The following is a 27,688-nucleotide window of genomic DNA, read 5'->3' as shown; positions in this document are numbered from 1 at the left end:
TTGATACTTGAAAGGGATCATTTTATCTGAACATGCAAAGTGAGTAGAGGTATTTTTACACAGAAAGAACAGTATGAATATAAATACGGGCAACAAATAAAGTAATCTGGATGTTAAAAAACAAATAAGGCCGGGCTCAGCGATTCACACCTATAATCCCATCGCTTTGGGAGGCCAAGGCAGATGGATCACTTGAACTCAGGAGTTCAAGACCAGCCTGGTCAACATGGTGAAACACCATCTCTTCTAAAAAAAAAAAATACAAAAATTAGCCAGACATGGCAGCGTACACCTGTTACCCCAGCTACTCGGGAGGCTGAAGCAGGAGAACCGCCTGAAACCAGGAGGCAGAGGTTGTAGTGAACTGAGATTGCACCACTGCATTCCAGCCTGAGTGACACAGCAAGACTCCATCTCAGACAAACAAACAAACAAAACTGTAGCTTCAGAATCACCTCTGAAACAATGGCCAAAGGTAAAAAACAATTCTATTATCTAGGATAACAAAGTTGCCTTGACCAATCCTCAGATCCCAGATTTTCCAACCCAGGGCCATTGCATTAACCACCAGAATGGCTCATCTGTTGGTAACGCTCTTGGTATACACTACAAAGACTACAAATGTTTGCTCTATATGCAAGTTAGCTTTGCTGTACAGTATCAATGAGAGCTCCAAGAATGAGAGTCAAGAATAATCTGGCCCTGGGGGAAGATGAGTAAGAGAATGAGTACTGACTGCGTGCTGACCATGTAGTATGTTAGACGATGGACACGTATTATCTCATTTAGTCCTCAGCAATCATGTGAGCCAGAACTGTTCAACCATTTTACAAACTGAAGTTCAGAGCAGTAATAATTACCAAGGAACAGGTAGCAAAAAAGGGCAGAGCCAGAGTCTGAGCATGAGTACACCTATTCCTAAAGTCCCTGCTCCACCCTCTATACCATGCCAGATTAAAAACAGTACTAAACTATCAGGCTTCACACTGCTGGAGCCAATAAGAGAAAATATGGAAGAGATAACTGAAAGCTACAGGTAATGGGAAACCTTAACCTCAACTATGAAGTTTGGCATGTACTATCACCAAACACTGTCAAGAACTGCTGACTGCAAATAGCATTAGTCTGTTTCCTCTCTCCTTCCCTTCCCTTCCCTTCTGCTGTAGAGCTATCAGACATGGGTCAGCAGATAAGACGATGGCCTGGAGAGGCTTAGGGAACTGGGAGTAAAAGGAACTGGGAGCAAAAAACCTAACTGAGGGGAAAACTACTCTATGAGGGACAAAGTAGAAGAGTTTAATTATGTCCTTAAAAATATGGACCATTTAATTTCTGTACCAAGCTGCGCTGGATCCTTAGTTCCTTCATTTTAAGTTTTCTTCGATCTTCTAAAGAGAACTCCACTATTGGTCTCTGTCAGAGGGAGAAAGAATGTCATTCATTAGACTTCTTAATCTATGCATGCAATGAGCTGAGTTGTTCCCCTTCACACATCCTCCCACAACCCACCCTTTTTTTTTTTTTTTGTCCACTTGCCACCCTTTCCCACCCGTCAAATGTCAGAGGACACTAGGAATGAAGAAGGTTGGTCTCCCGCAAGTGGTCCTCAGGGAACAAGTCTCTCAGAGGACAAGGCTTACCTTCTGAGGCCCAAAGATTTCTGGATTGTTGTTGATGTGGCGGAGGGCTTTCAGGGCATGCTCGTGCTCCTGGAACTCTGCAAAGGCGTAGCCCAGGGACTGACCCTTCATGTTCCCATGAGCACCTTTGAGGTCTCGCATCACTCTACACTATGAGTAGAGCAAGAAAAAAATCAGTTAATTACAGAACGAGAAGCCTTGCCTGACATAAGCTGCTTTAATAGAGTAAATAAGAAATCACGTTATTGGGTGGGCATGGTGGCTCATGCCTTGTAATCCCAGCAATTTGGGAGGCTGAGGTAGGAGGATCACTTGAGACCAGGAGTTTGAGACCAGCCTGGGAAACATGGCAAAACCTTACCTCTACAAAAAAATAAAAAATTAGCCAGGCGTGGTGGCACGTGCCTGTAGTCCCAGCTACTCAAGAGGCTGAGGCAGGAGGATCACCTGAGCCTGGGGAGATCAAGATTGCAGTGAGCCATGATGGCACCACTACACTCCAGCCTGGGCAACAGAGTGAGACCCTGTCTCAAAAAAAAAAATCAGGTTATTGAAACATAATCTTCGTTTATACCACCATCACAAAAATCACACTGGAATAACACTTATGTGTGTTCATCTTATTAGAATTCACCTACTAAGAGCACAAAACAGATTAAAATAATACTTTCTTGCTTTCTACTAGTTTACAGACATCAACAGAGACCTAAAAATGTTAAAAAAAAATCAAACACAGTACAAACACAACTGTTCACAATACAAATTGAGAGGTACATGGTATTTTAAGCTGTGTAACAAGTTATCACCGAGGATGGAGTACTGTCCATAGATTTTACCACTGAAAAAAGTCCTCAGGAAGGAAATTATTGAAGAAGGGAAGGAGGAAGGCCTGATGGCTTTAGATTAGAAAGACATTTCAAGCATAGGAAAAAGCCTCTCCAACATACAGCCTCAGAAATACAGCAAGAAGTTTCAGCTCTATTTGCTTGCAGCTCAGATCGTCTCTATTAAGCCAGATGTAGTAGACATCTGGATCACCAAAGTATGGTATGATTTTTTGAGAAAATTGATCATTTACATGCCATTATTACTACTGAAGCTGTCATTCTCATGTAATGGAGAGGGATAAGTATCGGGGACACATGGATGACACATTTAGTTCACGTCCAGTGTCCATTCTGTGCCTAGAACTGTCCAATACTGTAAGGAATCAAGAGAAGCACATAATGAAGGTCCTGTCCTCAAGATGCTTACTATCTTATTGAGACACTCACTATATGTACACATCGCAAAGAATTAAAAGAAAATTTCAACATGATGCAAATATTACAGAATACACATAAATTTATCTAAATTATGACAGGTGCTAAATGTGCAGACATTAAGTATTTGGATGATATGAGAAATGACACAACTGTCCCCTATGAGCAGTTTTACTAAGAGTGGTGTCAGATATGTGCTGATATAGTCACATTGTTTCATGTAATCTCCCAAATACCAATCTATACATTTTGAAAAGGTTTCAGTTTATGTTGGTGAAACAGAGTAAAGCAGACCCAAAATACTGGCAATGGCACTTTTAAAATAAATATTGACCGAAAGATTACTATGTGCCAGCTACTGTGCTAAGGACTGGGGATAATGAGATAATGTTAGCCTCAAAAACTCAGTCTAGTGGGGAGAAGTGACTGATGGATCATTTCAGTCCAGGGTAACAGTAAGCAGTATGATAGAGATATGCAAGGCCAGGCCCAGTGGTTCACACCTGTAATCCCAGCACTGTGGGAGGCCAAAGCAGGGGCATCATCTGAGCTCAGGAATTTGAGACCAGCCTGGGCAACATGGCAAAACCCTGTCTCTACCAAAAACATAAGAAATTAGCCCGACATGGTGGTGTGTGCCGCCTATAGTCCCAACTACTTGAGAGGCTGAGGTGGGAGGACTGCTTGAGCTTGAGGCGGAGGTTGCAGTGAGCTGAGATGGCACCACTGCACACCAGCCTGTGACAGACCAAGATCACATCTGAAAAAAAAGAAGAAAGAAAAGACAGAAATATGCAAAAGGGGATGTGGAGGCAGAGTAGAAGTTCTGAACTCACACAGAGTCTAACCAAGTTGGTGTGAATCCAGTTTTTTTCTAATTCAACTGCTGAACACCTACATGGTGTTGACCACAGGGCATAGGGCACTTCCTGCGTTGACCATAGAGCACAGAGGACTCTGACAATAGGGTAAGAATCTAACTAGTAGTCAAACACTCTTCCAAAAAGCAAAGCAGATTATTTTCTCTGCAAGAAAATTCACATGATAGCACAAAGTATAATGTTAAACACACCACAGGCATTTAATAAATGCCTGCTAAATTAATTCAGGCAGACAGACTTCCTCACATTCTGCTGTAATTTGGTCAAATGTAAAAGACAATTCTTAGAAAAAAAAGAACAAAACCAAGAAACTGCTGAACTCAGCCTTGCATGCTCACATGTCCAAAAGAAAGTCTGTTGATGGCCAGATGCAGTGGCTCACACCTGTAATCCTAGCACTCTGGGAGGCCGAAGTGGGCAGATCACTTGAGGTCAGAAGTTCAAGACCAGCCTGGCCAACATGGTGAAATCTCTTCTCTACTAAAAATACAAAAATTAGCCCGGCGTGATGGTGCATGTTTACAGTCCCAGCTACTCAGTGGGCTGAGGCAGGAGAATTCCTTGAGCCCAGGAGGAGGAGGTTGCAGTGAGTCAAGTTCGCACCACTGCGCTCCAGCCTGGGCGACAGAGCGAGACTTCAACTCAAAAAAAAAAAAAAAAAAAAAACCTGTTGATACACTGGCACCACAGCCTGAGGGAAATGCTTGATCTGACCCAAGATCAGAAGGAAAGTTCTCAATGAACAGGGTCAAGTCTCACCTCCTTGATGCGCACCCCTTTCTCTCCTCTAGTAGCACTCAGCAGCAGCTTTCTGAGCTGTTTGTCATCTACAGCCTTTGGGAGATTGTGCAGGCAGAGCCTGGTTTGGGAGACAAAGATATTCTGGTCCTTGAGTTTCTGATGTTTCAGCAGCTCAAACTGAAAGAACAACCAATTGTTAACAGTACAACCCACCCTTCCTAAGAGGCAGGCTTGTAATTCTCCAAAAGGAAAGAACTATGATCCCCATCCCATAACCACACATATACAAAAAGGAAGGAAACTGCCCATGCCACAGCTTTACAATGTCCAGTACAGGAAAAGAAAAGTTCAAGAGGACAAGAAAATCATAGGCTCTGGAGAGCCATCCCTAACTGGAGAAACACATAAAATTTTAAAGCCTCAATTTTTCATCTACAAAATGGAGCAGTAGACCAATGTCTCTGGCAATGATGTGAGGCCAAAATGTGATAATATAAGGCAGGGCAAGGTGGCTCATGCCTGTAATCCCAGCATTTTGGGAGGCCGAGGCAGGCGGATCACCTGAGGTCAGGAGTTCAAGACTAGCCTGGCCAACATGGTGAAACCCTGTCTCTACTAAAAATACAAAAATTAGCCAGGCGTGGTAGTGCATGCCTGTAATCCCAGCTACTCGGGAGGCTGAGGCAGGAGAATCGCCTGAACCTGGGAGGCGGAGGTTACAGCAAGCTGAGATCGCACCATTGCACTCCAGCCTGGGCAATAAGAATGAAACTCCATCTCAACAAAAAAGAAAAGAAAATTCCTAGCTCAAAATGCAGTCCAGAGCAAATAACAAATAATACTGTGGTTAACATATATGCCTAGTCCTCATCTACCTACCAACTCAACTGATTATCTAATCCTTCCAAAACGAAATGGAACTTATTCAAAGAATACTTGAGAGAATGCTGTCTCGTCTCAACTCTGCCACCCTGAGGCAAAGGAATATCCATGATCACAGAACCGTATTTTGCTCTTAGAGTAATATCCTCAACTAGGCTGCCACAAAACCCTAGTTCCTGCGTGATCTGTGTCTAAAATGAAATGAAAGATGACATTCTTCTTCCAATTAGTTTTTCAAAACTAAGTTGATAGAAAAAAAGTTTTCAATTATAAGTTTTTCTTTTGTCAAGTCTTCTCAGTCTTGCTGCTTCTTGTTTGGTAAAAGTACCAACAAATCACAACATAAACCAATCCCCTGGAAAATGACAATCAAAGGAAAATCTGAAGAGGCTATGTTTAAGTTCAACAGACAGTTTTTCTGTCAGGAAAAGCTGTGCCTGCTGTGAATTTACAATGCATACATATCACTGAATGGGCTTTTTGCTAACAAAATTAGTTTTAAATTAAATATGTCATTATTGCATTGTGCTCACAAAAGGGTATATAATGCCCCCAAATACCATGATTTCCAGATGTTCACTACCAAAAAAGTTTAAAACACTAGTGCAGAACCAGTGCACGCTGAAAAAAGACACGAAGACACACTGCCTCCTGCTGTCACTACACTCTCACCTCTGTTCCTCATCTTCATAGCTGATTCTGTTCATGGTTATGCATCTTTACCATTATAGGTGGGCTTGGCTTTTTGAAAGTAAGTTATACAGGAAAAAGTAAAAATTCCTGGGAACATTACCAAACAGCAAAGGAACATTAACGGTTATCGGTTAACACTGAAAACGTCCTTAAGATGGGGCTTTTCCAAAATGATTTTATAATCTGGAGATTCCGTATCTTCTTCCTTCCCTAATAACTCCAGCCCGTTCTGATCTTCCCTTCTTAAGTTATTCTGTGCTTATACTGACACCTAATTATATGTAGCAATAGCCTCTGTCTACTGCACGATCAAGCAGCATGTGTTCAGCAAACATTTACTGTCAAGCACTAGGGAAACAAAGACTAAGACACAGTTCTTTTATACTGGCATAGAAGGCAGACAGAATACTATGTATAATGTCGGGTTACTAGCTGTTTCACCTATGTGCTTTTCTAACAGGGCAGTAAGTACAGTCTGTGACCATACTTGGCTCTTTGATGAGCACATCTAGCATTCTATAACTATTTTCGATTGACTTATAGGCCATGTAGGACCTGAAGGTCAATGCCTAATCTACTCACCCGTTCTCTTTTGGCCATATCAGCAGCACTCACACCCTCTGCAGCCTTCGTCCCAGCGCGAATTACTGCAGAAAGAGGGGAAAAAGGCCAAGACATCGACAAGGGAATTTTCACTGAGCAACCAGAGGAATGTGATTTGAATGATGCAAACTCTTTGTACAGGGCCCAGAGGACTATGTTGGCCAGGACATGATGGCATTTGGTTAGGTCCAGAAATAGGCTACAGGGCTAAGTTCTGGGCTCAGAGCTGCTCTCAAGGACTAAAATTGTGAATATTTTGTGATTTTATTCCTCTTCTCCTCCTCTCCCCTCCAAGAAGCTTCATGTACATGCCCAAAGTCAGAAAGAAAGGCCTGGAAGAAGTATAGAACATAAGTACATTTTGGGCATTTGGAATGCACAATGTTCCACCTATAATCTGCCCTTGGAACTTAACTTTGCTGTTCCTTATGTACTTGAGGTCCATTACTAAGCAGTGAGATAAGCCAGCAGAAAACAGTCATGTTGCCATAGACAACTAGTACTGAAGGCTAATGTACATTACCAGTGACCGAATGTGTGCTCTTTCTGGGTCCACAAGGGGGTGTAGTCTTAAGGGCAAGAACTTCCCAGCACCATACCCCCGACCCTATGCCTCTCCTTCCAGGAGATTTAACAGTTTGTTTAATTTTCACATGCCAGGGAAGAACCAAAAGTCAATCACTCCAGCGGAAGTTTAAAGGAACTCTTTTCATTGGCCAGGGAGCTTGGAGAAGGTGGGAATTCCTTCCAGGTTAAAAGTCCCCTTCTCCTACACCCCTTTGGATTCCATACTTGGGTCCACTTCCACACTCTTCACGGAAGCCTTTTTTTTCCTCATCTTTTTCTTTCTCCTTTTTCTCTTTCTCTGCCTAAATAAATCACTTTCTGCAAACACTTTTTGGGGTCTGGTATTTACGAGCGTACCGTGCCCACCGTGGTCCCCTCTCCCATTCTTGGGAGAGCGAGAGACCAAGAGCCTGGAGCCCAGTGGGGAATGAGCTGAGCACTCCCCTGCACCCCGAAGACCCGGCAACACTAGTACAGGCTGTGAAGCTATGGAGGAGGTGAACTGATAAATACTGTGTGACCTAGAAGAATTTTCTAAAAAATGTAAAGCTAATTTATGATTGTCTTTCTGACATTAAAGGAAAGTACTGGGTGTACATTTTAAATCCATGAATAATCCAAAAGAGTAATTTTAGTCATAATGAAAACCTCTGATCAGAAATGACAAGAAGCAAAGGTATTTTGAGTTCTTTCTCCCTGTTTGCCTTGCCAATCCTCTATTGAAAAAGACTAAAGTCAATCAGGCAGAAAAGAGAATGGGATGGTTAATCCACAAAAATGAGTGGTTTCCTAATAGAAAGCCACATCTATTAAAGTGGAATGCTCATATAACACTGTTAAAGATAACATTTGGGTTTTTTATTTGAAACATGCTCCCAAACATACTATTGCTGGATCAATGATATGGCACAGGGTCACCTACTTAGAAGCCTGGGTTACATCTCCCTACCACTACTCACAGCCTTCTCGGGCCAGATAGAGATTCCGGGTGCCAGTCGGCTTCTTCACTTTCTTTGTCTGAAGCTTTGCAGCCTCATCACGGGTCACTGCCAAGTCAACCTTGAGCTGCCGGCCTCCCAGTTTAAGCCCACCAGCCTGTAACAGATCACAACCTTCTCTTAAAAATGCATAATGGCCAAGTGCAGTGGCTCAGGCCTATAATCCCAGCACTGTGGGAGGCTGAGGCAGGTGGATCACCTGGGGTGAGGAGTTCAAGACCAGCCTGGCCAACATGGTGAAACCCCATCTCTACTAAAAATACAAAAATTAGCTGGGCATGGTGGTGTGTGCCTGTAATCCCAGCTACTCGGGAGCTGAGACAGGAAGCTGAGATCACGCTACTGCACTCCAGCCTGGACAGCAGAGCAAGACTCTGTCTCAAAAAAAAACAAGAAAAAACCATACACACACACACACGCACACACACACACACACACACACTGAGTAGAAACTAGAAACTAAGCACCTGATAAGAACACCACAGAAAGGGAAAGGGCAAACACCAATTATGCTAGGGAAGCCAAGCCCTACGAGGTTTCAGCCCAGCTAGCTACAAGTGGATCACTGGACCTCACAATATTTAGTATAGCTGTGCAAAAGGTCACATGTGTATTTCAGGCAGTCAGCAGTAAAGAGTTTATTTTCTGGGAGTTGATTAGTCCCAAAGTAGCCTCACAATATTTAGTATAGCTGTGCAAAAGGCCACATGTGTATTTCAGGCAGTCAGCAGTACAGAATTTATTTTCTGGGAGTTGATTAGTCCCAAACTGAGGAAAATTATCTGTAAACAGGCAAATGTCTAGTATTGTAAAGAAAGCTAATGAAACAGTAGAGTACTTACTCAAGAGGATTTAAGAAATAACAGCAATATTAGATAATACTATACTTGATTACAGAACAAATGGAGTACTTCTCCATCACCCACACACATTCTCTCTCAAACATCTACTCTATTTCATAGACAACCTTACTAACTTCTTATCCTAGTCTTTCATGTTATCAATCTAGGAAAGAGGCTGACACACAGACAGCAATAAATATCAGATACATTATTATTCCCATTTCCTCACCTATGAAGTAGAGATAATAATTCTGCCTACCCCAAAGGGCTGATGTAATGATTAAATAAGATAATGTATGTAGGCTGGGCACAGTGGCTCATGCCTGTAATCCCAGCACTTTGGGAGAGCAAGACAGGCAGATCACAAGGTCAGGAGTTCGACACCAGCCTGACCAACATGGTGAAACCCCATCTCTACTAAAAATACAAAAATTAGCTGGGCGTGGTGGCGCATGCCTGTAATCTCTCTCAGGAGGCTGAGGCAGGAGAATCACTTGAACCCAGCAGGCGGAGGTTGCAGTAAGCCAAGATCATGCCACTGCACTCCAGCCTGGCGACAGAGTGAGATTCCATCTCAAAAAAAAAAAAAAGATAATGCATGTAAAGTTCAGTGCCTAACACACACTAAGTGCTAAATAAGTGTTAGTTTTATTATTATTGACAATAATAATAATAATAAAGCTTTGTGTGAATATCAGATGTTGCCCCTAAGAGGCACTACCTCCTGTGTTATAGGGTAAAGGAAATATCTTCCTTACCTCATTCTCTGGAGAAGCAGCTAGAAGGCATTTCTGAGCTGCTTCTTGAGTCATGAATTGGGCAAATGCACAACCTGCACAATGAGACAAAATTCAGTGAGATCCCAAACTCCCATGGCTAAACCAAAGACAAAACTATTAACAGCAGCAGCCCGACACAGAGTGGAAGGAGCAGGTAGCAACTATTAAGTACAGCCAGGTACTTGCATAATGACATTTTGGTAAGTAACAGACTGTATATACAAGAATGACCCCAGAAGAGTACAGTGGATCTGCCCTATATAGGTGTTTTTTATCTTTTATACTGTATTTTTACTATATCCTTTCTATGTTTAGAAATATTTAGATACACAAATACCATTATGTTACAACTGCCTACAACATTCAGTATAACAACATGCTGTGCTGTACAGGTTTGTAGCCTAGGAGCAATAGGCTATATCATATGGCCTATGTGTGTAGTAGGTCATACCATCTAGGTTTGTGTAAGTATACTATGACATTCACACAATGACAAAATCACCAAATAATGAACTTTACAGAATGAATCCCCATCGTTAAGTGGCGCATACTGTACTGAAACAGGCACTGTGTTAGGTACCAAATAATCAAAGACAAAGATACCACTGACTGCTCTTAATGAAATTTCATTATTACTCCACCTTTTCTAGTTCTTCTTAGAACTTTAGTCTCATGATCTCTCTTAATAAGAAATATCCACATGAGGGCTAGGCATGGTGGCTCATACCTGTAATCCCAGCTGTTTGGGAGACCAAGACAGGAGGATTGCTTAAGCCCAAGAGTTAGAGACCAGCCTGAGCAACATGACAAAACCCCATCTTTACAGGGGAAAAAATAACAATAATCGGCTGGATGTGGTGGTGCATGCCTGTAGTCCCAGCTACTCAGGAGGCTGAGGTGGGAGGATGGCCTGACCCCGGGAAGTCAAGGCTGCAGTAAGCCATGATCACTGCACTCCAGCCTGGGTGACAGAGTGAGACCTTATCTTAAAAAAAAAAAAAAAAAAAGAAAGAAATATCCACACGAAATGGTAGAGAAATTCCAGCCTAACACTTAATTCAGCACCACTTACAAAGTACCTATTAGAGGACTAAAAAATAAAGCAGGAACCACTTAACTCTGAACTTAACTACAGATCTCACTGGCTCATAGTCACCTGGGAGGCATCTGATACGGGCAGATCTCCTCTGAGTAAGTCTCTGTTCTCTACTATATGAAAACAGCAGGGAACCAGAAAGCCATGAGCTCAATTCTTGGCTCAAACTCTAGAATCTTCACAAGGCATGCCTTACCTTGATTAGATCCAGGGCCAATTAACCCATCTCTATTTCTGCTATTGACAAAAAAAAAACTTTTTTTTTTTTTTTGAGTTGGAGTTTTGCTCCTGTTGCCAAGGCTGGAGCGCAATGGTGCTGTCTCAGCTCACCACAACCTCTGCCTCCCGGGTTCAAGTGATTCTCCTGCCTCAGCCTCTCGAGTAGCTGAGATTATAGGCATGCACCACCACTCTTGGCTAATTTTGTATTTTTAGGAGAGACAGGGTTTCTCCATGTTGGTCAGGCTGGTCCTCAAACTCCTGACCTCAGGTGATCTGCCTGCCTCGGCCTCCCAAAGTGCTGGGATTATAGGCATGAGCCACTTTTATAAGCAAAGAAAGTAATTTTACCTTTCAGTAGATTCCAAAAAAGAAATAGAAGTTTCATTTTTTTTTTTTTTAGTATTTCTTTAAATTTTAAATATTCTCTCAGATATGAAAACACTGCCATATTCTTAGAGCTACAGAAATTCCACCTTCCATAAAAATGAATGGCAGCAGACGAGCTGAAAGGACTCATGTGGCAGGCCAACACAAAGGTCACTACCCAGGAGCTTCTGTTTCCCCTCCCGCCTCCTATCCTCCACTCACATCTTGATTATAGCACCACTCAGGTGACATCTTCCCAAACAGAATAAATACCTCAGGAAAAACGACCACAATTCTTGTCTGTTTCTATATCCCTAGCACCTACCATAGTGTACAGCATTAACAGATACTCAATAGAAAGAAACAAATAATAAAGAAATATGGGGAACATGTTTCTAATAGGCAGATTTGAATGACTCTAATCAGATTGAATATGAAGAAAATGGGTACTTCCCTCTGAATGGGTAAGAATTTAATCACTGGGCCGGGCATGGTGGCTCACAGCTGTAATCCCAGCACTTTGGAAGACCTAGGCAGGCGGATCACGAGGTCAGTAGTTCGGGACCAGCCTGACCAACACGGTGAAACCCTGTCTCTACTAAAAATACAAAAATTAGCCAGGCATGGTAATGCATGCCTGTCATCCCAGCTACTCAGAAGGCTGAGGCAGGAGAACTGCTTGAACCCGAGAGGCAGAGGTTGCAGTGAGCTGAGATTGTGCCACTGCACTCCAGCCTGGGTGACAGATTGAGACTCCATCTCAAAAAAAAAAAAAAGAATTTTATCATTGGAGTTTCCAGAGTCAGTAGTGGGTTCAGTCTTAACATTTCCCTAAAAGACTGCAGTTAATATTTAGCTCTTCCAGGCAGCAAAATGGCATACTGAGAGGGATGAGTTATAGGAGCAGCACCAGGCTGCATGAATAGGTAGAAAAGGTGTCAGAAAAATTTAACAAGCCTAGAAAGGGCAATATTTTTTTTTAAAAATGACTAAAACTATGCTTATTAAGATCATGAACTCTGTTAACATTAATGGACTGAACTTGGAACATTCTATGCAATTCAAATGGTCTAAGAACATTTTAGAAATGGAAAAGATCCAGGAAGTGTAACTAAGCATGAGAGCTGAAGGTACCTTAAGTGATTACTCTACTTGAACCCACTAATTTTACAGATGAAAACCCGAAGCCAACAGTAGTTAAATGATTTGCCAAAAATCACCCAGTTGATCTGTAGCATAGCTGGGATTAATCAGATCCCTAACTTCATTCCACAGTGCTGCCTTATTCACATCTTTTTTTTTTTTTTTTTTTTTTAAGAGATGGAGGAGGTCTCTCTCTGTCTCACAGTCTTGAGTGCAGTAGCAATCATAGCTTCCTGAAGCCTCAAACTCCTGGGCTCCCCCAAGTCTCCTGAGTAGCTGGGATTTCAGGTATGCACCAGGTCTTACTTTTTTTAGGTGAGTAAAAACCAAAAGTGATTAAGTCCTATCAATGTAAAAACTAAAAAGGTTTAGAATGGAGGTTCTTAAACCATGGATGGGCTGATGAGAGCCCACACACCCTCCAAAGCAGCATTTTTCTAAGGAGAGAATTGCTGTATTTCAAAAGAATCATGAATCAGAATAAATTAAGAACTCAGTGCTTTAGGAGAATGACTGCAACAGATGAAATCAAAGATTATGAATGGGTTGGAAAGATGTTTACCTAACAACAGTATACTAGAATGAGGAATGGTCAACCCTTAAAATTCAAAAGAAATAGCTTTAGAAAAAAAAAATCTAAGGCAGCACTCCTGCAACACAGAGTTTTCCTTCTAACTGCTGCCACTGCAACAGAGTTTCTCTGTCAGTTTCCACCTCCAACAAAAGCAACAGGAAAAAAAAAAAAAAGATCCTGGTAATTTCAAGCAATGTGGAGTGATTAATACCCATGAGATACTATCACATTTGAAATGCAAAGAACAAAAATGGAATTCATTACCCTAAAGTAAATAAGAAAGGGCTTAAAAAGCTTAGAAAAAATTATGGCTAGCAGCACCATTAAAGATGCTGAGTTTGACACCATTAAGACAACCTCAGGATGTCCCTGGTACATTTTTTGTTTGTGGGGGGGTAGATGGAGTCTTGCTCTGTCACCCAGGCTGGAGTGCAGTGACTCGATTTCAGCCCACTGCAACCTCCATCTCCGGGGTTCAAGCAATTCTCCTGCAACTTCCCAAGTAGCTGGGACTACAGGTACATACCCCCATGCCCAGCTAATTTTTTGTATTTTAGTAGAAATGGAATTTCACCATGTTGCCCAGGCCGGTCTTGAACTCCTGAGCTCAGGCAATCCGCCCACCTCAGCCTCCCAAAGTGCTGGGATTACAAGCATGCGCCACCATACCCGGTGTCCCTAGTACTTTTATGGAACCCAGAAACCTGGGCTGGCTGGTGGACTGTGAACCCCTCAAAATGGCATACATTATGCTCTTATGTAACCTCGTCAATACCCTCGGCAGTGGCCTCAACTCTTTTAGGTCCTGGCCAGCTGAAAACACATACCTTTAGAATGCTCTGTGTCAGGATGCAAGACAATGCGGACGTATTTGAGATCTCCAAACTGTTGGAGAAGCTCCCCAAGTTCTTCTTCATCTGAATCAAAGGACAGATTTCTATGGAATACAACCAGATGACCACATCAAAGGTCAATTACATGTTCCAGGACAATGTCTCCCTTGTTCACAAATAGCACTAATACATAGAGATGGCCCCCAGTGGCCCTTGGCCCCAACTGTCTCTCCTTTGTCAATCAAGTTCTCTTTCTCAGGAACCTGAAAACATAAACAGACATATACGAACACCAGAAACTGTAGGTACAGATTCATTTCAAAACAGTGGTGCCTCATGCCAGGGAAACTTCTGGGGTGCTGGAAATTTCTACGTTTTGATCTGGGTGGTGGCTACATGGATGTATACATATAAAATTTTAGCTGAGCTGTATGCTTAATGTACTTTACAGAATATATGTTATACTTTAAAAGAAAAAAAAAGTGATATCCCAGAGAAAAGACCCACATCCTCCATCACCTAGGGCCCCAGAACTGCCCAGATTTTCAGCCTCTTCCTGAGGCTTGCTCTTTGACAACTTTGATTCTGAAACCCTCTTTTTCACTTAAATTGGCCAAAATTCATTTCTCTTACTACAAACTAGAAGACTCACAGCAGACTAGTGAGAAAAGTCAAATTCTCTCTTTCTCAATTAGCCAGTTTTTCTTCTGTGTTGCTATTAAATCCACGTTTCAGTTGAAATTTTACAAAAGTCAGAAAATCCTTCAAAATAGTAACATAAAAGCAAACACAGTAAAATTTACTAAGTCCAAAAAAAGAAAACTACTCACTTCTCTTGAAGGGATTAAAAAATGTTAGAAGGAGATTTTGTTGTCCTAAAATTTCAACACAGTATAAAGATTCCTCATTTCCCCAACTATTTAATCCTTCCAGGAGTAATAAAAACAGTCCCTAATAAGTATCTATAATTTTACTTCTCTTATATGCACTAAACAGCCCCATGAACAATTCTATTTCACGGATAACCCAGATAAAAAAGGTTTTCTGCAACAAGACATATCCTAGCTACATTATTTCTTTTAATTTGCCTCATCATATACATGGTTTTCTCTCTTCCACCCCTTTATTTTCCTAAGTTCTTTATTATTTAAAAGGTGTATAAGGAATGGTATCCTTAGTACTGAGGTCACACGTTTCTTCCTCACCGTGACATTTCTTCCTTCCTGTTACATCCTCCACAAATACAAAATCATTTATATGGCAGTTCCAAATAACACAATTTTTAAAATACATGGAAAGACATGCAGTTAGGTGAGAAAATGGGCTTCAGTACAGCATGTATAAATTCATCTCTGTTAGGGTAAGGTTAGGGTTAGGGTTAAGTTTATGATGTGGGCATGTAGTGTAGGTGTTCTCTGAGTAGTGATTAAAGAGTTTTTTTTTTCTTTTTGCTCATGTATTCATCAATTTCCTGGAATGAACATAAATTGTATAAGAATTTTTTTTTTTTTTTGAGACAGAGTCTTGCTTTGTCACCCAGGCTGGAGTACAGTGGTACAATCCCAGTTCACTGCAACCTCCACCTCTGGGCTTTAAGCGATTCTCGTGCTTCAGGCCTCCTAAGTAGCTGGGGTTATAGGCACGTGCCACCACACATGGCTAATTTTTGTATTTTAAGTAGAAATGCAGTTTCGCCATGTTGGCCAGGCTGGTCTTGAATTGGCCTCAAGTGATCCGTCTGCCTCTACCTCCCAAGGTGATGGGATTACAAGCCTGAGTACCGTGCCCGAAAAAACAATTTTAAAAGATTGCATAGGAAGATAAAATATATACCTCTAAAATCAGACCCAAATGACCCTAGCATGCTGGTACTTTAGAAAGACTAGAAGGCATGCATAAGGTGTACTAAAGACATCCTAACCTTATGAAAGCAGCTATCTGTTGCAGTCAGTAGAGCTAAACAGCAACAGCAACATGAAATAAAGCCTATCTCCACGCCTACTCCCACCCCGTTTTCCTGGAAACAGATGAGATGCCTTACTTTATTGTGGACCCTGCATCAGAAGATAAGTTAGGCATAAAGACAGAAATCATTTGAGATAAGCAGTGTCACTCCTCCCCAGCACTCCCCCTAAAACAAAGGCCAGAAGCAAGATGTTTCTAACAGTTGAATTGATTTCTTATAAATGATGCCAACCCAATTACAAAGCATGAAATCTAGATGAAGACATGGTGTCAGGACCCATGCTATCTGTCTTCTGTGTTATAGTTCTGATTGTCCTACATTTCTCATTGTTAGGTATGTTCCTGGGACCAGATGTGCTTGATCTAATTTTCTGGGCTAGCTAACAGAACTGGTGCCAAAAGGAGAAGGAAAAGGAGGAGGAGAGATCTATGAAGACAACACAAAAGCAATTCTGGAGGTAGAAAGGCATACCTGATAAAAACAGTTTTCCCTTCATTCACATCAGAGGGTAATTTCCTCTTCTTTTTGTTTGAGACTTGCACAGCTAAGGTAAAAAGAAAAACAAGAAACTGAAAGAGAGTAGCGTAAGCTACAGGACAAAGAGCTAACTTCTGAAGTACATAAAGATCTTGCATAAACTGTTAAAAGAAAAAAACAATTAAAAATAGACAAAGTAGGCCAGGCACAGTGGCTCATGCTTGTAATCCCAGCACTTTGGGAGGCCGAGGCAGGCGGATTACCCGAGGTTAGGTGTTCGAGACCAGCCTGGCCAACATGGCAAAACCCATTTCTACTAAAAACACAAAAATCAGCCGGTGTGGTGGCAGCCGCCTGTAATCCCAGCTACTCAGGAGGCTGAGACAAGAGAATCACTTGAACCTGAGAGAGAGGTTGCAATGAGCCAAGATTGAGCCATTGCATTCCAGCCAGGGCAACAAGAGTGAAACTCAGTCTCAAAAAAATAAATAAAAGTAGACAGAGGACATGCAATTAAGTATATGAAAGGATGTTTGAACTCACTCTTAATTAAAGAAAACATAGCACAAGAAATGAAATACTATTTTTCACCAACAGATTGCAAAATCAAAAAGACAGATGGAATCCAATGTGGTAAGGGTATGGGAAAAAGACATTTCCATATACTATGATGACAGTGTAAACTTTCTGGAAATACTGTACAGGACATGGGAACCTTTGAGGAAAAACATACACATACAGTCACACACAAATTATAAAAAACACTATTTTGAGTGCGTATGTACCTATATGTGTGCATTTTGCTTATAAATGTATTAAAATATCTCTAGATACACAAGAAACAAATAACCTTGGTTGTCTCTGGGGAAGCTTCCTAAGAAGCTGAGGATCTGGGTATAAGGGAGATTCACTTTTTGTTTTCAAGAACAGACATATATGCTTCTATATACAAAGAAAATATCTGGAAGGATACACAAGAAACAACAGTGATTACTTTGGGGAATTGTTGGGATTGGTCAGGAACTTTTGCGTATTACACTCTTCTGTATTGTGTTTTTTATTAACTTTCTCTCATTATCATTTATCTGTCCTATAAGTTTTTCAGCTGAAAGAATGGCATGAGACAGCTGACTGTGGGTTATAGAATACAGGGTCTCACAGTCTCTTCAGTGTAAAAGCTTCTTTGATTCTAAGGTGTATACCATTTTCTCCTCACAGAAAAAGTTTAATTCCTCAGATTTTTTATATGGTCAAACCAACATTCCAGACTTACTGAAATGAAATCAGAATAAAAATAGCTGAATAAAAATCTTCAGCCAGACGAATCAAAGAACCAGTCATTAACCATTTCTCATTCTGTAATGACCTTCCTTCCTCAATAAACAAGTTGAATTTATTCTCAATAAAGGCAGCAATAAGGATTGGCTAAAGTTTTACATGTTCAAAGAGTTCCTTGCTATGAAATGCACTGTGTTCCCCCAAAATTCATATATCGAAGCCCTAGCCCCAAATGTAACTATATTTGGAGACAGAGACTTTAGGGAGGTAACTGAGGCTAGCTTGCTCTTAAGGTTGGGACCCTAATCTGATAGGACTGCTGTGCTTATAAGAGAGACCAGAGTTCACTGTTACTTGTTCTCTCTCTCCCCGCATTCAAGCACACAAAGAAAACACTATGCAAGGACATAGTGAGAAGGCAGCAGTCTGCAAGCCAGGAAGAGAGCTTCACCCAAAGGAATCAGCTGGCATCTGGGACTTCTAGCCTCCAGAGCTGTGAGAAAATAAGTTTCTGTTGTTTAAGCCACCTAGACTATAGTATTTTGTTATGGCAGTCCGAGCTGACTATACAGCTCTTCATCCTCACTGCAACTCAAAGGAGTTGTTTAAAATCTACCTTGGAATTCAGATTGTTATATCATCTGTTTCTTCTATATTATCTGTGTAAGATGCTGTTTATCTGGTTATTCAATCAAGTTGGACAATCCAGAGAGAGGTAGAACCTCACCGTTAAGCTAGGTCTTAAATTCTCTAAGAATCTTAACCCTCAAACACCACTCCAAAACTCATTTAAAAAACAAAACAAAAAGGAAACAAAAAAAAAATCTTTGGAAGAAAGGAGTATAAGTTTCCTTTTCAGCATTTAAACATAATTTGATAGACCACCTTAGAGTCCTATTTAAAAGGAGGCCTAAGCAGAACTGATGTTCATTTCAGTAACTTCAGTAACGTTTTAAAGACCATTTAAAGTGAAAACTCAAGCGAACCTTTATCCTCTTGCTCCTCAGTGCTGCTATCACTCTGAGCCAGTTCCTCTCCATCATCAATACTATTGCTTTCCTCCAGGTCACTGTCCTCCTCAGAATGATCTTCACTGCTTTCTGCGGAGGCTGTTCTCTTGATTGCTCTGCAAAAGCACAGATCAGAACTAAGACTGTGGGCTGACAGAGGGGCCTATTCAATTTCATTACACATGTCAATTCTGCAATGATGCAGGCAGAAAAAGGAGAATTTTTCCTCTCAGAGACAATCTTGAATTTTCCTCTGCTGTCTCAGAACAGGCTGAGCTGCTTACCTCTTCTGAATTTGCACAGGCTTGGTCACCTTTGATTCTATATTCTCCTCTTCTTCATCTTCATCATCATCATCATCATCATCGTCATCATCATCATTTTCTTCCTCCTCCATATCCTCTTCCTCCCTGCCATTCTTTTTAACTGATTCCTGATGTTTAGATTCACGGCTCTTTTCCTCACCTACGGAGGGAGGTAAAGAAAGAAAAAGTTCATTTAATATCCAAAATGATGTTATTTTAACAAGAGTAACCAATACTCCAAGTTGGTGGTTTCGTTGGTTTTACAGAATTTTGTATATTTTTCTTACTGTATATAACAGGAGAAAGTATAAAGACAAAAAGCAAAAACAGAAATAAACAAAACTCTCATCACCCAGATTCCGTTAGAATTTGTCCTATTCACCACCCTGAAGGTTCATCTGGCCCAGACTAAAAGAAGTGGCAACTGAGCCTCTGCAAACAACCGACATTCATACACCACAGCCATCAAAATGCTCACTAGGGGGCAAAGCCAAGCCATGAACTTCAATCTCAGTGAGTTCTACTCCCTGAGACCCTGGTGGCTTAACAGCCAATTGTTTTCTAAATAAAACTCAAGTTTTAAGTTTCTCTATTCTTAATGTTCCATAACTCCTATTATACAAAGCTTGGAAAGAACAGCAAGTAAAGGGGACAACGAGCTCAGGCTCACTCACAGCCACTCCCAGAAGCGGGTTTAGACTCAAGAGAGCCTCGGTTTTGGGACCGGAGCACCAGATGGTACAATATGAATTGACAAACAGACCTGGACTCACTTCTGAGCCAGCATGAATTTAGAGTTTTCCCTGAAAGCTCAGTCTCATTCTTTTGGTTAATCTTCTACAATAGTCTCACTCTGACAAGCAAGTTCTCACACACTTTTTTTTTTTTTTTTTTTTTTTTTGAGACAGAGTCTTGCTTTGTCACCCAAGCTGGAGTGCAGTGGGGTGATCTCGGCTCACTGCAACCTCTGACTCCCAGGTTCCCAAGTAGCTGGAATGAAAGGCTCCCGCCACCATTCCCAGCTAATTTTTGTATTTTTAGTAGAGATGGGGTTTTGCCATGTTAGGCAGGCTGGTCTGAAACTCCTGACCTCAAGCAATCCACCCACCTTGGCTTCCCAAAGTGCTGGGATTACAGGCATGAGCCACTGCACCTGGCCTTTTTCTTACACTTTTATCATGAACACAGGAGTTGTTTCACTACTTTTGCCCAGGTTATACAACACCCCCACTCACCCAACACTACCACATCTTACCTAGAGCAGAAATAGACTGTGTATCTTTATATATATCCTTTGCCACAGCCCAATCCACTGCCACTGTCCTCCCTGTCAAACAGAAAAGTGGTATCAGAAAGGCTGTGGTTTTAACATTCCTACCTCTGTAAAGGACCCCTAGTCACCACAGACAATAATGGAACCAGTAGAGACAAAGAAACTGTCAATTCAGGAATGCTGGTCTTTAAATAAAGCTCCTAGTTGCTGCCTACTCCTCTTAACCCCTAACCTTTTTATCAATGAACAGAAATTTTGCCTTTCTACATAGCCACAACACCTGAGATAAGATGGAGTAAAAACATAAATAATTAGAACTATGTTCCCAGTTAGAGTATCAAGAATCAAAACAGGCATTCTGGAATCATCTGAACCCTCCTCAGAAGCTAGGATGTCTCTACAGCAATAATTTATTTCTTTTCTTTCTTTCTTTTTTTTTTTTTTTTTTTTGAGATGGAGTCTTCCTCTGTCGCCCAGGCTAGAGTGCAGCGGTGTGACCTTGGCTCACTGCAACCTCCACTCCCAGATTCAAGTGATTCTCCTACCTCAGTCTCCCAAGTAGCTGGGATTACAAGCATATGCCACCACACCTGGCTAATTTTTGCATTTTCAGTAGAGACAGAGTTTCACCACGTTGGCCAGGCTGGTCTCGAACTCCTGACCTCAGGTGATCCACCCACCTCGGCCTCCCAAAGTGCTGGGATTATAGGCGTGAGCCACCACACCTGGCCGGCAATAACTTCTTTAGGCACAATACCTGATAAGTCATTATGTAGAGTAGCCTCACAGTCAGTTTAATAAATAGCCCACAGATGATCATAACCAAGAAGGAACCTAGATACCAACCTAAATAGCTACCATATTAGCAATGAGACTCTCAGTAACGCAAACATCTTTTGAAAATACAGAAAGTGGGTTACTATACTAATTCACTGAGACACCAAAAATATCTGGGTCAATGACATGGGAATACAAAACTTACCTTTTATCTCTTTCATGTTCATGCCTTTGAGAGCTTTACCTGCTTCTAGGAGGTTTTTGAACTGAACAAAAGCAAAACCACGCATCTTCCCATCTGTGTGCAAATGTACAAAGAAGTGAGAGGCAGCAGGAGGTAGCCAGCAGAATACTAAGAAGGAAGTTACTGCAATTCAGGCCTGCAAGATGGCCCAAATCCTGCCAGCAGGCCAGCCCATTCCCCAAAGCAATTGCTTACATCTTCTTACTAAGTATACTCTAACTTGGACTTGGGGAGAGCAATGAACTTTCTCAAACTAGTCTTCTAAAACTAATTCTGATCCAAAAGAAAATGTCATTGGGGGAATAGAACCATTATTTGAGTTTTCATTAGTTGTCAAGCACTGAGCCATATATTTTATATGTATCACACATATTCATTCAAGGGTAATATGTTAACTAATGTAATTCACATCAAGTGAAGGTTCATTAGTACCTGGCTTCCTAGGGATATTTACTTCCAAGACAGCTCCAAACTGAGCAAATACTGTCTTCAAGTCATCTTCTGAACACTGAAGCCAAACGTTAAGAAAGAAAAAGAGAAATACAATCACAGCAAATTAACATAAAATATCAACTACCAATTCATTAATTATGAAAAACATGAATACGTTTACTCCTTTTTTTACTTTTGAGACTACGACATCAAATGTTTCTAAATAGAAGATGTTTTACTTTGTATCTAAGAGGCAAAAAGACAGACATCTGAGAGCTTTTTCTACCTTTTCTTTCTCAATAGCAGTTTCCCCAAAAAGGAAAGCAGCTTCACACTTAATACCCTTATTACACAGGCCCACTTTCTGAATTCAACAGGGGTAAGGTTCATTCCCAGAAGGAATTCAGCCCAATTATACCATCTTGGTGAGGAGTTCTACTAATGATCACATCCTGGCTCTAAAAGCCTTCAAAAGATGCAATGTTTGTTTACTCTCTCACTTACCTTAAAGCTCAGGTTCCGAATAATTAATCTGGCTTTCTTATCTGCCACTTTGGCTTTTTTAGGCTTCAGCTCCTTCTTTGGGACCTCTGAGTTTTCTACAAAATAAGAGGTAATGGAATAAGTACTCCGAAATCACCCACTTCTAGGCCAGAACATCACAGAACAGAAGCTACTGGCAAGAGATGCCATTTACCACAGGGTTAAGTGTGGAAATACCAAGGAATACCAGATTTTTCAGACTGAGATGCAACAAAAGAACTAAAATGAGTATCACAATACAACGGATGACTCTGGAGATCAAAAACAAATGCAAAAAGCTTTAAGTTCTAGAAGCTATCCCCACGCCTCCCTCTTTGTTTCACAGTGCTCCTCACCCTGGAAGAAAAACTTCCTTCAATTACTAGAAACTCACCATTTTTCCCCTTTTCCTTTGTCTTGTTCCTCAGTTTTTTCTTGGCAACGGTCACGTTGATCTTGCAACCTTCAAAAGTGGTAATCTCCTTGAGGGCCCTCTGAACATCTTCCAGCATAGAAAAAGTGACATAGCCAAAGCCTCGGCATGTCTTACTCCCTGGAATAATGCAGTGGGGGGAGGAGCAGTGTGAAAAGGAGAGAAAATCATAAGCCAAGAGAACTCAATTTGAAAATCCTCAAAGTCTAAGCTAGAGGATATACTTCCAACCCACCTTGCTATCAGTTTGCTAAAAGTCTCAGGAGGAAAAGAAACAAGGGTGGTATGAGTAGTTCCACCCCCACTTTGCTTAGAAACTGTTAGCCTTCCTCCTCTTAATTTGGTGCCTTTGCTGTTAGCTCCTCTTCTTCCCCCTTTCCTGATAATCCCAAGAACACAGAGGTTCCATAATATATTAGGCCCTCAAAGAACTCAGCATCAAAAAGAACAAAACATCATCAGAGAAGGCAAGAAAGGTAAGTATGTGCTATGGTTTGAATGTGTCCCTCAAATTTCATGTGTTGGAAACTTAATCCCCAATGTAGCACTATTGAAAGGTGGAATCTTTAACAGGTTATTGGATCAGAGGGCTGTCTTCAGGAATGGATTAATCAATTTATGGATTAATGGGCTATCATGACAGTGGAGCTGGTAGCTTTATAAGAAGAGGAAGAGAGACCCGAGCAAGCACATTAGCATGCTCAGCCCACCTGCCATGTGATACCCTGCACCGTCTGGGGATTTTGCAGAGTACCCACTAACGAGAAGGTTCTCACCAGATAGAGCCACTAGACTTTGGAATTCTCTGCCTCCACAACTGTAAGAAATAAATTTTTCTTTATAAAGTACCCAGTTTCAGGTATTCTCTTATAAGCAACAGAAAATGGACTAAGAGAGTGTGGTAGCTTCAAAAATCAGAACACAATGATGCAGTCACTCCTCAAAACAGATCAGCAATAATAAATGCCTGAGGCCCTGACAAGGAACCTCAAATAATAAATACTGCTCAGAGAGACTGCAGATGTTATGACCACTATTACCAATGCCTTAGCTGTCAATATCAAATTAAACCTTTCCAAAGCAGCTATGAATTCTTATCTCATTTTATCTTCAGAACACCTCAAAATAGGTGAAGCAAATATTACCACTCCTTCTTTCCAAATAAATAATTTGAGATGGAAGAAAGTAAGTGAACTGGTTAATGTCACGTAGGGTGTTAGTAACTGAATTAACTCCTCCTTACCAGCCCCCATGTTCTTTCATAGGACTCCACAAAAAACAATATGAGGACCAAACAGATGAAAATTACAAATATCAACTGTAACCCACCTTTGCCCGTTCTGGTTTAACATTTTGGATAGAAGATTTTAAATAATTTACTGCATCAAAAAGGAAAAGGACAGATTGAGCAGTTCTGCCTTTACCTGAAAAGGAAACAGAGCTCATCTGCTCTGGTTCTGTTCCCACTACATTTGAATCTGCTTCAGGGTATAAGCCCTTTGACACAGGACACTGATCTACATAAACTAGTTAAAGCGACATGACATCAGTTTTTCTCTTCTCTTGGAACCCCCTGTCATAAAAGCTGTCCGCTCACCTTTCAGAAAATGAGAACAAGAAAATTCAGAGCCCTTCCTGATCAGTACTACCAAAAGTGAAGCAGCTGAAATGTAAAGGAGGTCGACACCCAAATAAAAGGACATACAGTAAATATCACACAATGTACATGTCTGTATAAAGCATGCTCACGTACATTTAGAGTCCCTGACAACCCTGTGAAATTATTCCCATCTTAAAGAGCTGAAGTGGCATGCACTGCTATCGAGGAAGACTTCATTCCACATACCCTCCCTCCCATTTCTGAGTGCAGCACTCTTTCCAGTACATCTCAGCTCTCTGGAGAGGAAAGTGCATAGTTTTTTAAAAAGAAAGTAAGAGATTTTTAAGGATTTAGACCAAGTACACAAGGTTTAAGGTAAGGTTACAGGTAGCCTATATTCTGAGGACTCAAAGGAGAACTTCCATTCAATGGCCTATTCTTCCCTGGAATACAATCAACTGGCACTGCATAGTACTCGCCATACGGAATGTAACTTATACTGAAACCCAGTACATACATATATTCTTTATTTAAAACTTAAAAGTTTTACAAATACTTATACTTTACCGTATATGTATTTACTCCTATACTATTTAATTTGTTAAGAACTCTAGGCCAGGTGTGGTGGCACACACCTGTAATGCCAGTGCTCTGGAAGGCCAAGGCAGGAGGATCATTTGAGATCAGCCTGGGCAACATAGTGAGACCGTGTCTCTACAAAAGTATTCAAAAATTGGCCAGGCATGGTGAAGCACGCCTGTAGTCCTAGCTACTTGGGAGGCTGAAGTAGGAGGATTAATTGAGCCCAGGAGTTTAAGGTTACATTGAGCTATGATCTCACTCCTGCACCCCAACCTTGGTTGAAAGAGCAAGACCCTGTCTTCTAAAACAAAACAAACAAAAAAATTCTAGTCATGACCCACTCAAGACCCACTAGTAAGTAATAATCTGCAGTTTAATAAACACTACTGTACAGCACTTTCAGTCTCTATTTTAAGTGTTTAAGCTTCTGTCCTATTCTCCAGCAGTCTATTCACAACACACCAGCCAGAAAGAATCTTTCAAAATGAAAGCCAGATCATACTTACTGCTCTGTGCTTAAAATCAGTAGCTTCCTATCTCTGAGTAAAAGCCAAAGTCCTTGCAACGGTTTCTAACATCCTACATGAGGTGGGCAGATCACCTGAGGTCAGGAGACAGAGACCAGTCTGGCCAACATAGTGAAACCCTGTCTCTACTAAAAATACAAAAATTAGCCAGGCATGGTGGCACTCGCCTGCAATCCCAGGTACCTGGGAGACTCAGACAGGAGAATCACTTGAACCGGGAGGCAGAGGTTGCAGTAAGCTGAGATGGCTCCACCGCACTCTAGCCTTAGAGACAGAGCAAGAAGCAGTCTCACAAAAAAAAAAAAAAAAAAAAAAATCCTACATGATCTGCTACTCTCCATCTTGTCTCCTAATCCTTTCCCTTCACTAACTTCACTCCAGTCGTCCTGTCCTTGCTACTCCTCCAATATACCAGGCGTATCTCTGCTTCCGTACCTTTGGGCTTGCTGTTTCCTCTTCCTGAATTTTCTCCTCCCAAGAGTCATATGTTCACTCTCTCACCTCAGTCAGTCCTTCTCTGGCCACCTTATCTATATTGCCATTCTTCACCCCCTCTCCCCACTACACACATGAACATAGACTTCCCAATCCCTTTCCCTGACTTATTTTTCTCCTTAGTATTTGACACAGTTTTCACTACACAACTGGCTTACTGGCTGTCTTCCCCACCTTGAAGATACAAGAGCAAAGTTTTTTGGTTTGGTGTTATACACTGCTGCATCCCCAGGACCTACAACACTTCCTGGCACACAGTAGGTATTCATTAAGTATCTGCTGAATAAATGAATAAACGAATGGGTAGCATCCTGGCTAAGATATCCAGGTCTGAGGATCAAATTCGGGGTCCACTACTTAATAGCTGTACGAACTTACTAACGTTACTAAATTCCCCTAAATCTCAGATTATTGTCTGTAAAATGAGATTAAGATTCGCCATGTGGCAAGATTACTGAGAAAATGAAATGAGATAAACTGTATCAAACTGATCACTGTACCTGGCAATCAAGTGACTCTCAATAAGCCCTACTGATGCTCTACTTAACTATTTTCAATAGCGCTCATAATCAACAGAAAGCGCTATAGAAACGTAAGGGAATGCTTTGTCTTTCATATACTGACCCCTATGAACGCATCTAAAACAGAATCAGTTTGGAAAAGAAACTCCGTTCCCAGTTCCTTCTCTTCGGGGCAGGTAAAGAATGATACGACTCCCTGAAGTCTGGGAAGGTGCCCTGGCCCCCATCTCGCTCCCAGGAAACCCCAGCCCTATTCTCGACCGCCCCGCCCCCTACCTTTTTCAGTCACCACGAAGCACTGCTTCACCGGCCCCACCTGACTGAACAATTCCTCCAGCTGCTCACTGCGGGCCGAGGGCGGGAGGCGGCCCACAAATAGGGTCAGGCCGGCCATGAGATCGGGAAACCCAAAGTGCGTGAGGACGCGAGCTAACTGGGCCGGCGCACGTGAGCTAAATGGGCCGGCGCAAGCGATCCGAGAAGCAGGCCTTGGTAGGAAGACCCGCCGGGAGATTCCGGAAGTGCTCGTTGCTCAAAAGACACCGGAGGAAAACATGGTGGGGAGGGGGATAAAAGGTTCCGGAATGAAAAAAAAGCGCCTGGGACGGAGCTTCTGGAGCGGGGCTCCGCCCCCTGCCCTAGCACCGCACTCGCCACTGGATGGAAACTTGGCATCAACAATTTCTACCCTAGTGTTATAGCTTTTATAGAATTTGTCCGGCAGGCTTTCTGGTTTTTGCTAGAAAGCCCCCCAAAAGCAATAATCTTAACATAAAAAATAAAAATAAATAAACAATTTCTACCCTGTTTAAAATCTCACCTCCAGATCCTCCCCACAGTTAGCAGGACGGGAGGGAGAAGTCGTTTTTGCCCCGGGCCTAACTCAGGATCTGATATATAATGGGTGTTTGGTATTTTCTGAATTGTCTCCACAAATTTCCAGATTACGTGCATAAAACACAATCGGAACACAAAGACGTAGGCATAGGTATGTCATATATGTCATTCGAACAATTCTCATTCTCAGAGGACATTAGCTCTCTGTCACCCCAGCCTCACAAATAAATTGTAGCTACTAAAGTACACATAGACACAGACTGTACACAATTATTCTTTCAATAAAT

At 41.5% G+C, this 27,688-nt stretch overlaps 1 protein-coding gene and 1 non-coding gene across 2 annotated transcripts in view; one reads left to right on the top strand and one right to left on the bottom strand.

Annotated features, from left to right (window-relative positions):
- Positions 1–27,086, bottom strand: part of RBM28 (RNA binding motif protein 28) — a 40,412-nt gene extending 13,326 nt beyond the window's left edge. Inside the window, exons 1-16 of the mRNA XM_012474106.3 lie at positions 26,841–27,086; positions 22,801–22,959; positions 22,389–22,483; positions 21,885–21,960; positions 21,414–21,506; positions 20,414–20,485; positions 19,138–19,318; positions 18,830–18,969; positions 16,560–16,632; positions 14,117–14,226; positions 9,868–9,941; positions 8,229–8,364; positions 6,682–6,746; positions 4,543–4,701; positions 1,641–1,790; positions 1,339–1,413 (exon numbers count right to left, since the gene is read on the bottom strand). Coding sequence (XP_012329529.2) covers positions 1,339–1,413; positions 1,641–1,790; positions 4,543–4,701; positions 6,682–6,746; positions 8,229–8,364; positions 9,868–9,941; positions 14,117–14,226; positions 16,560–16,632; positions 18,830–18,969; positions 19,138–19,318; positions 20,414–20,485; positions 21,414–21,506; positions 21,885–21,960; positions 22,389–22,483; positions 22,801–22,959; positions 26,841–26,958 — 1,776 coding nt within the window. The 5' untranslated portion in view covers positions 26,959–27,086. The remainder of the gene's footprint in view (positions 1–1,338; positions 1,414–1,640; positions 1,791–4,542; positions 4,702–6,681; positions 6,747–8,228; positions 8,365–9,867; positions 9,942–14,116; positions 14,227–16,559; positions 16,633–18,829; positions 18,970–19,137; positions 19,319–20,413; positions 20,486–21,413; positions 21,507–21,884; positions 21,961–22,388; positions 22,484–22,800; positions 22,960–26,840) is intronic.
- A 168-nt stretch (positions 27,087–27,254) lies between these two features.
- LOC135274358 (U7 small nuclear RNA) lies at positions 27,255–27,316 on the top strand. The gene has a single exon (XR_010342205.1). It is a non-coding gene; the product is annotated as a U7 small nuclear RNA (small nuclear RNA).
- Positions 27,317–27,688: the final 372 nt, after the last annotated feature.

The sequence above is a fragment of the Aotus nancymaae genome, unplaced genomic scaffold (genome assembly GCF_030222135.1).
Source record: "Aotus nancymaae isolate 86718 unplaced genomic scaffold, 86718_ANA_hifiasm-v0.15.2.pri h1tg000002l, whole genome shotgun sequence".
NCBI classification, from domain to species: domain Eukaryota; kingdom Metazoa; phylum Chordata; class Mammalia; order Primates; family Aotidae; genus Aotus; species Aotus nancymaae.
This window is presented reverse-complemented; position numbering and strand designations above follow the sequence as displayed.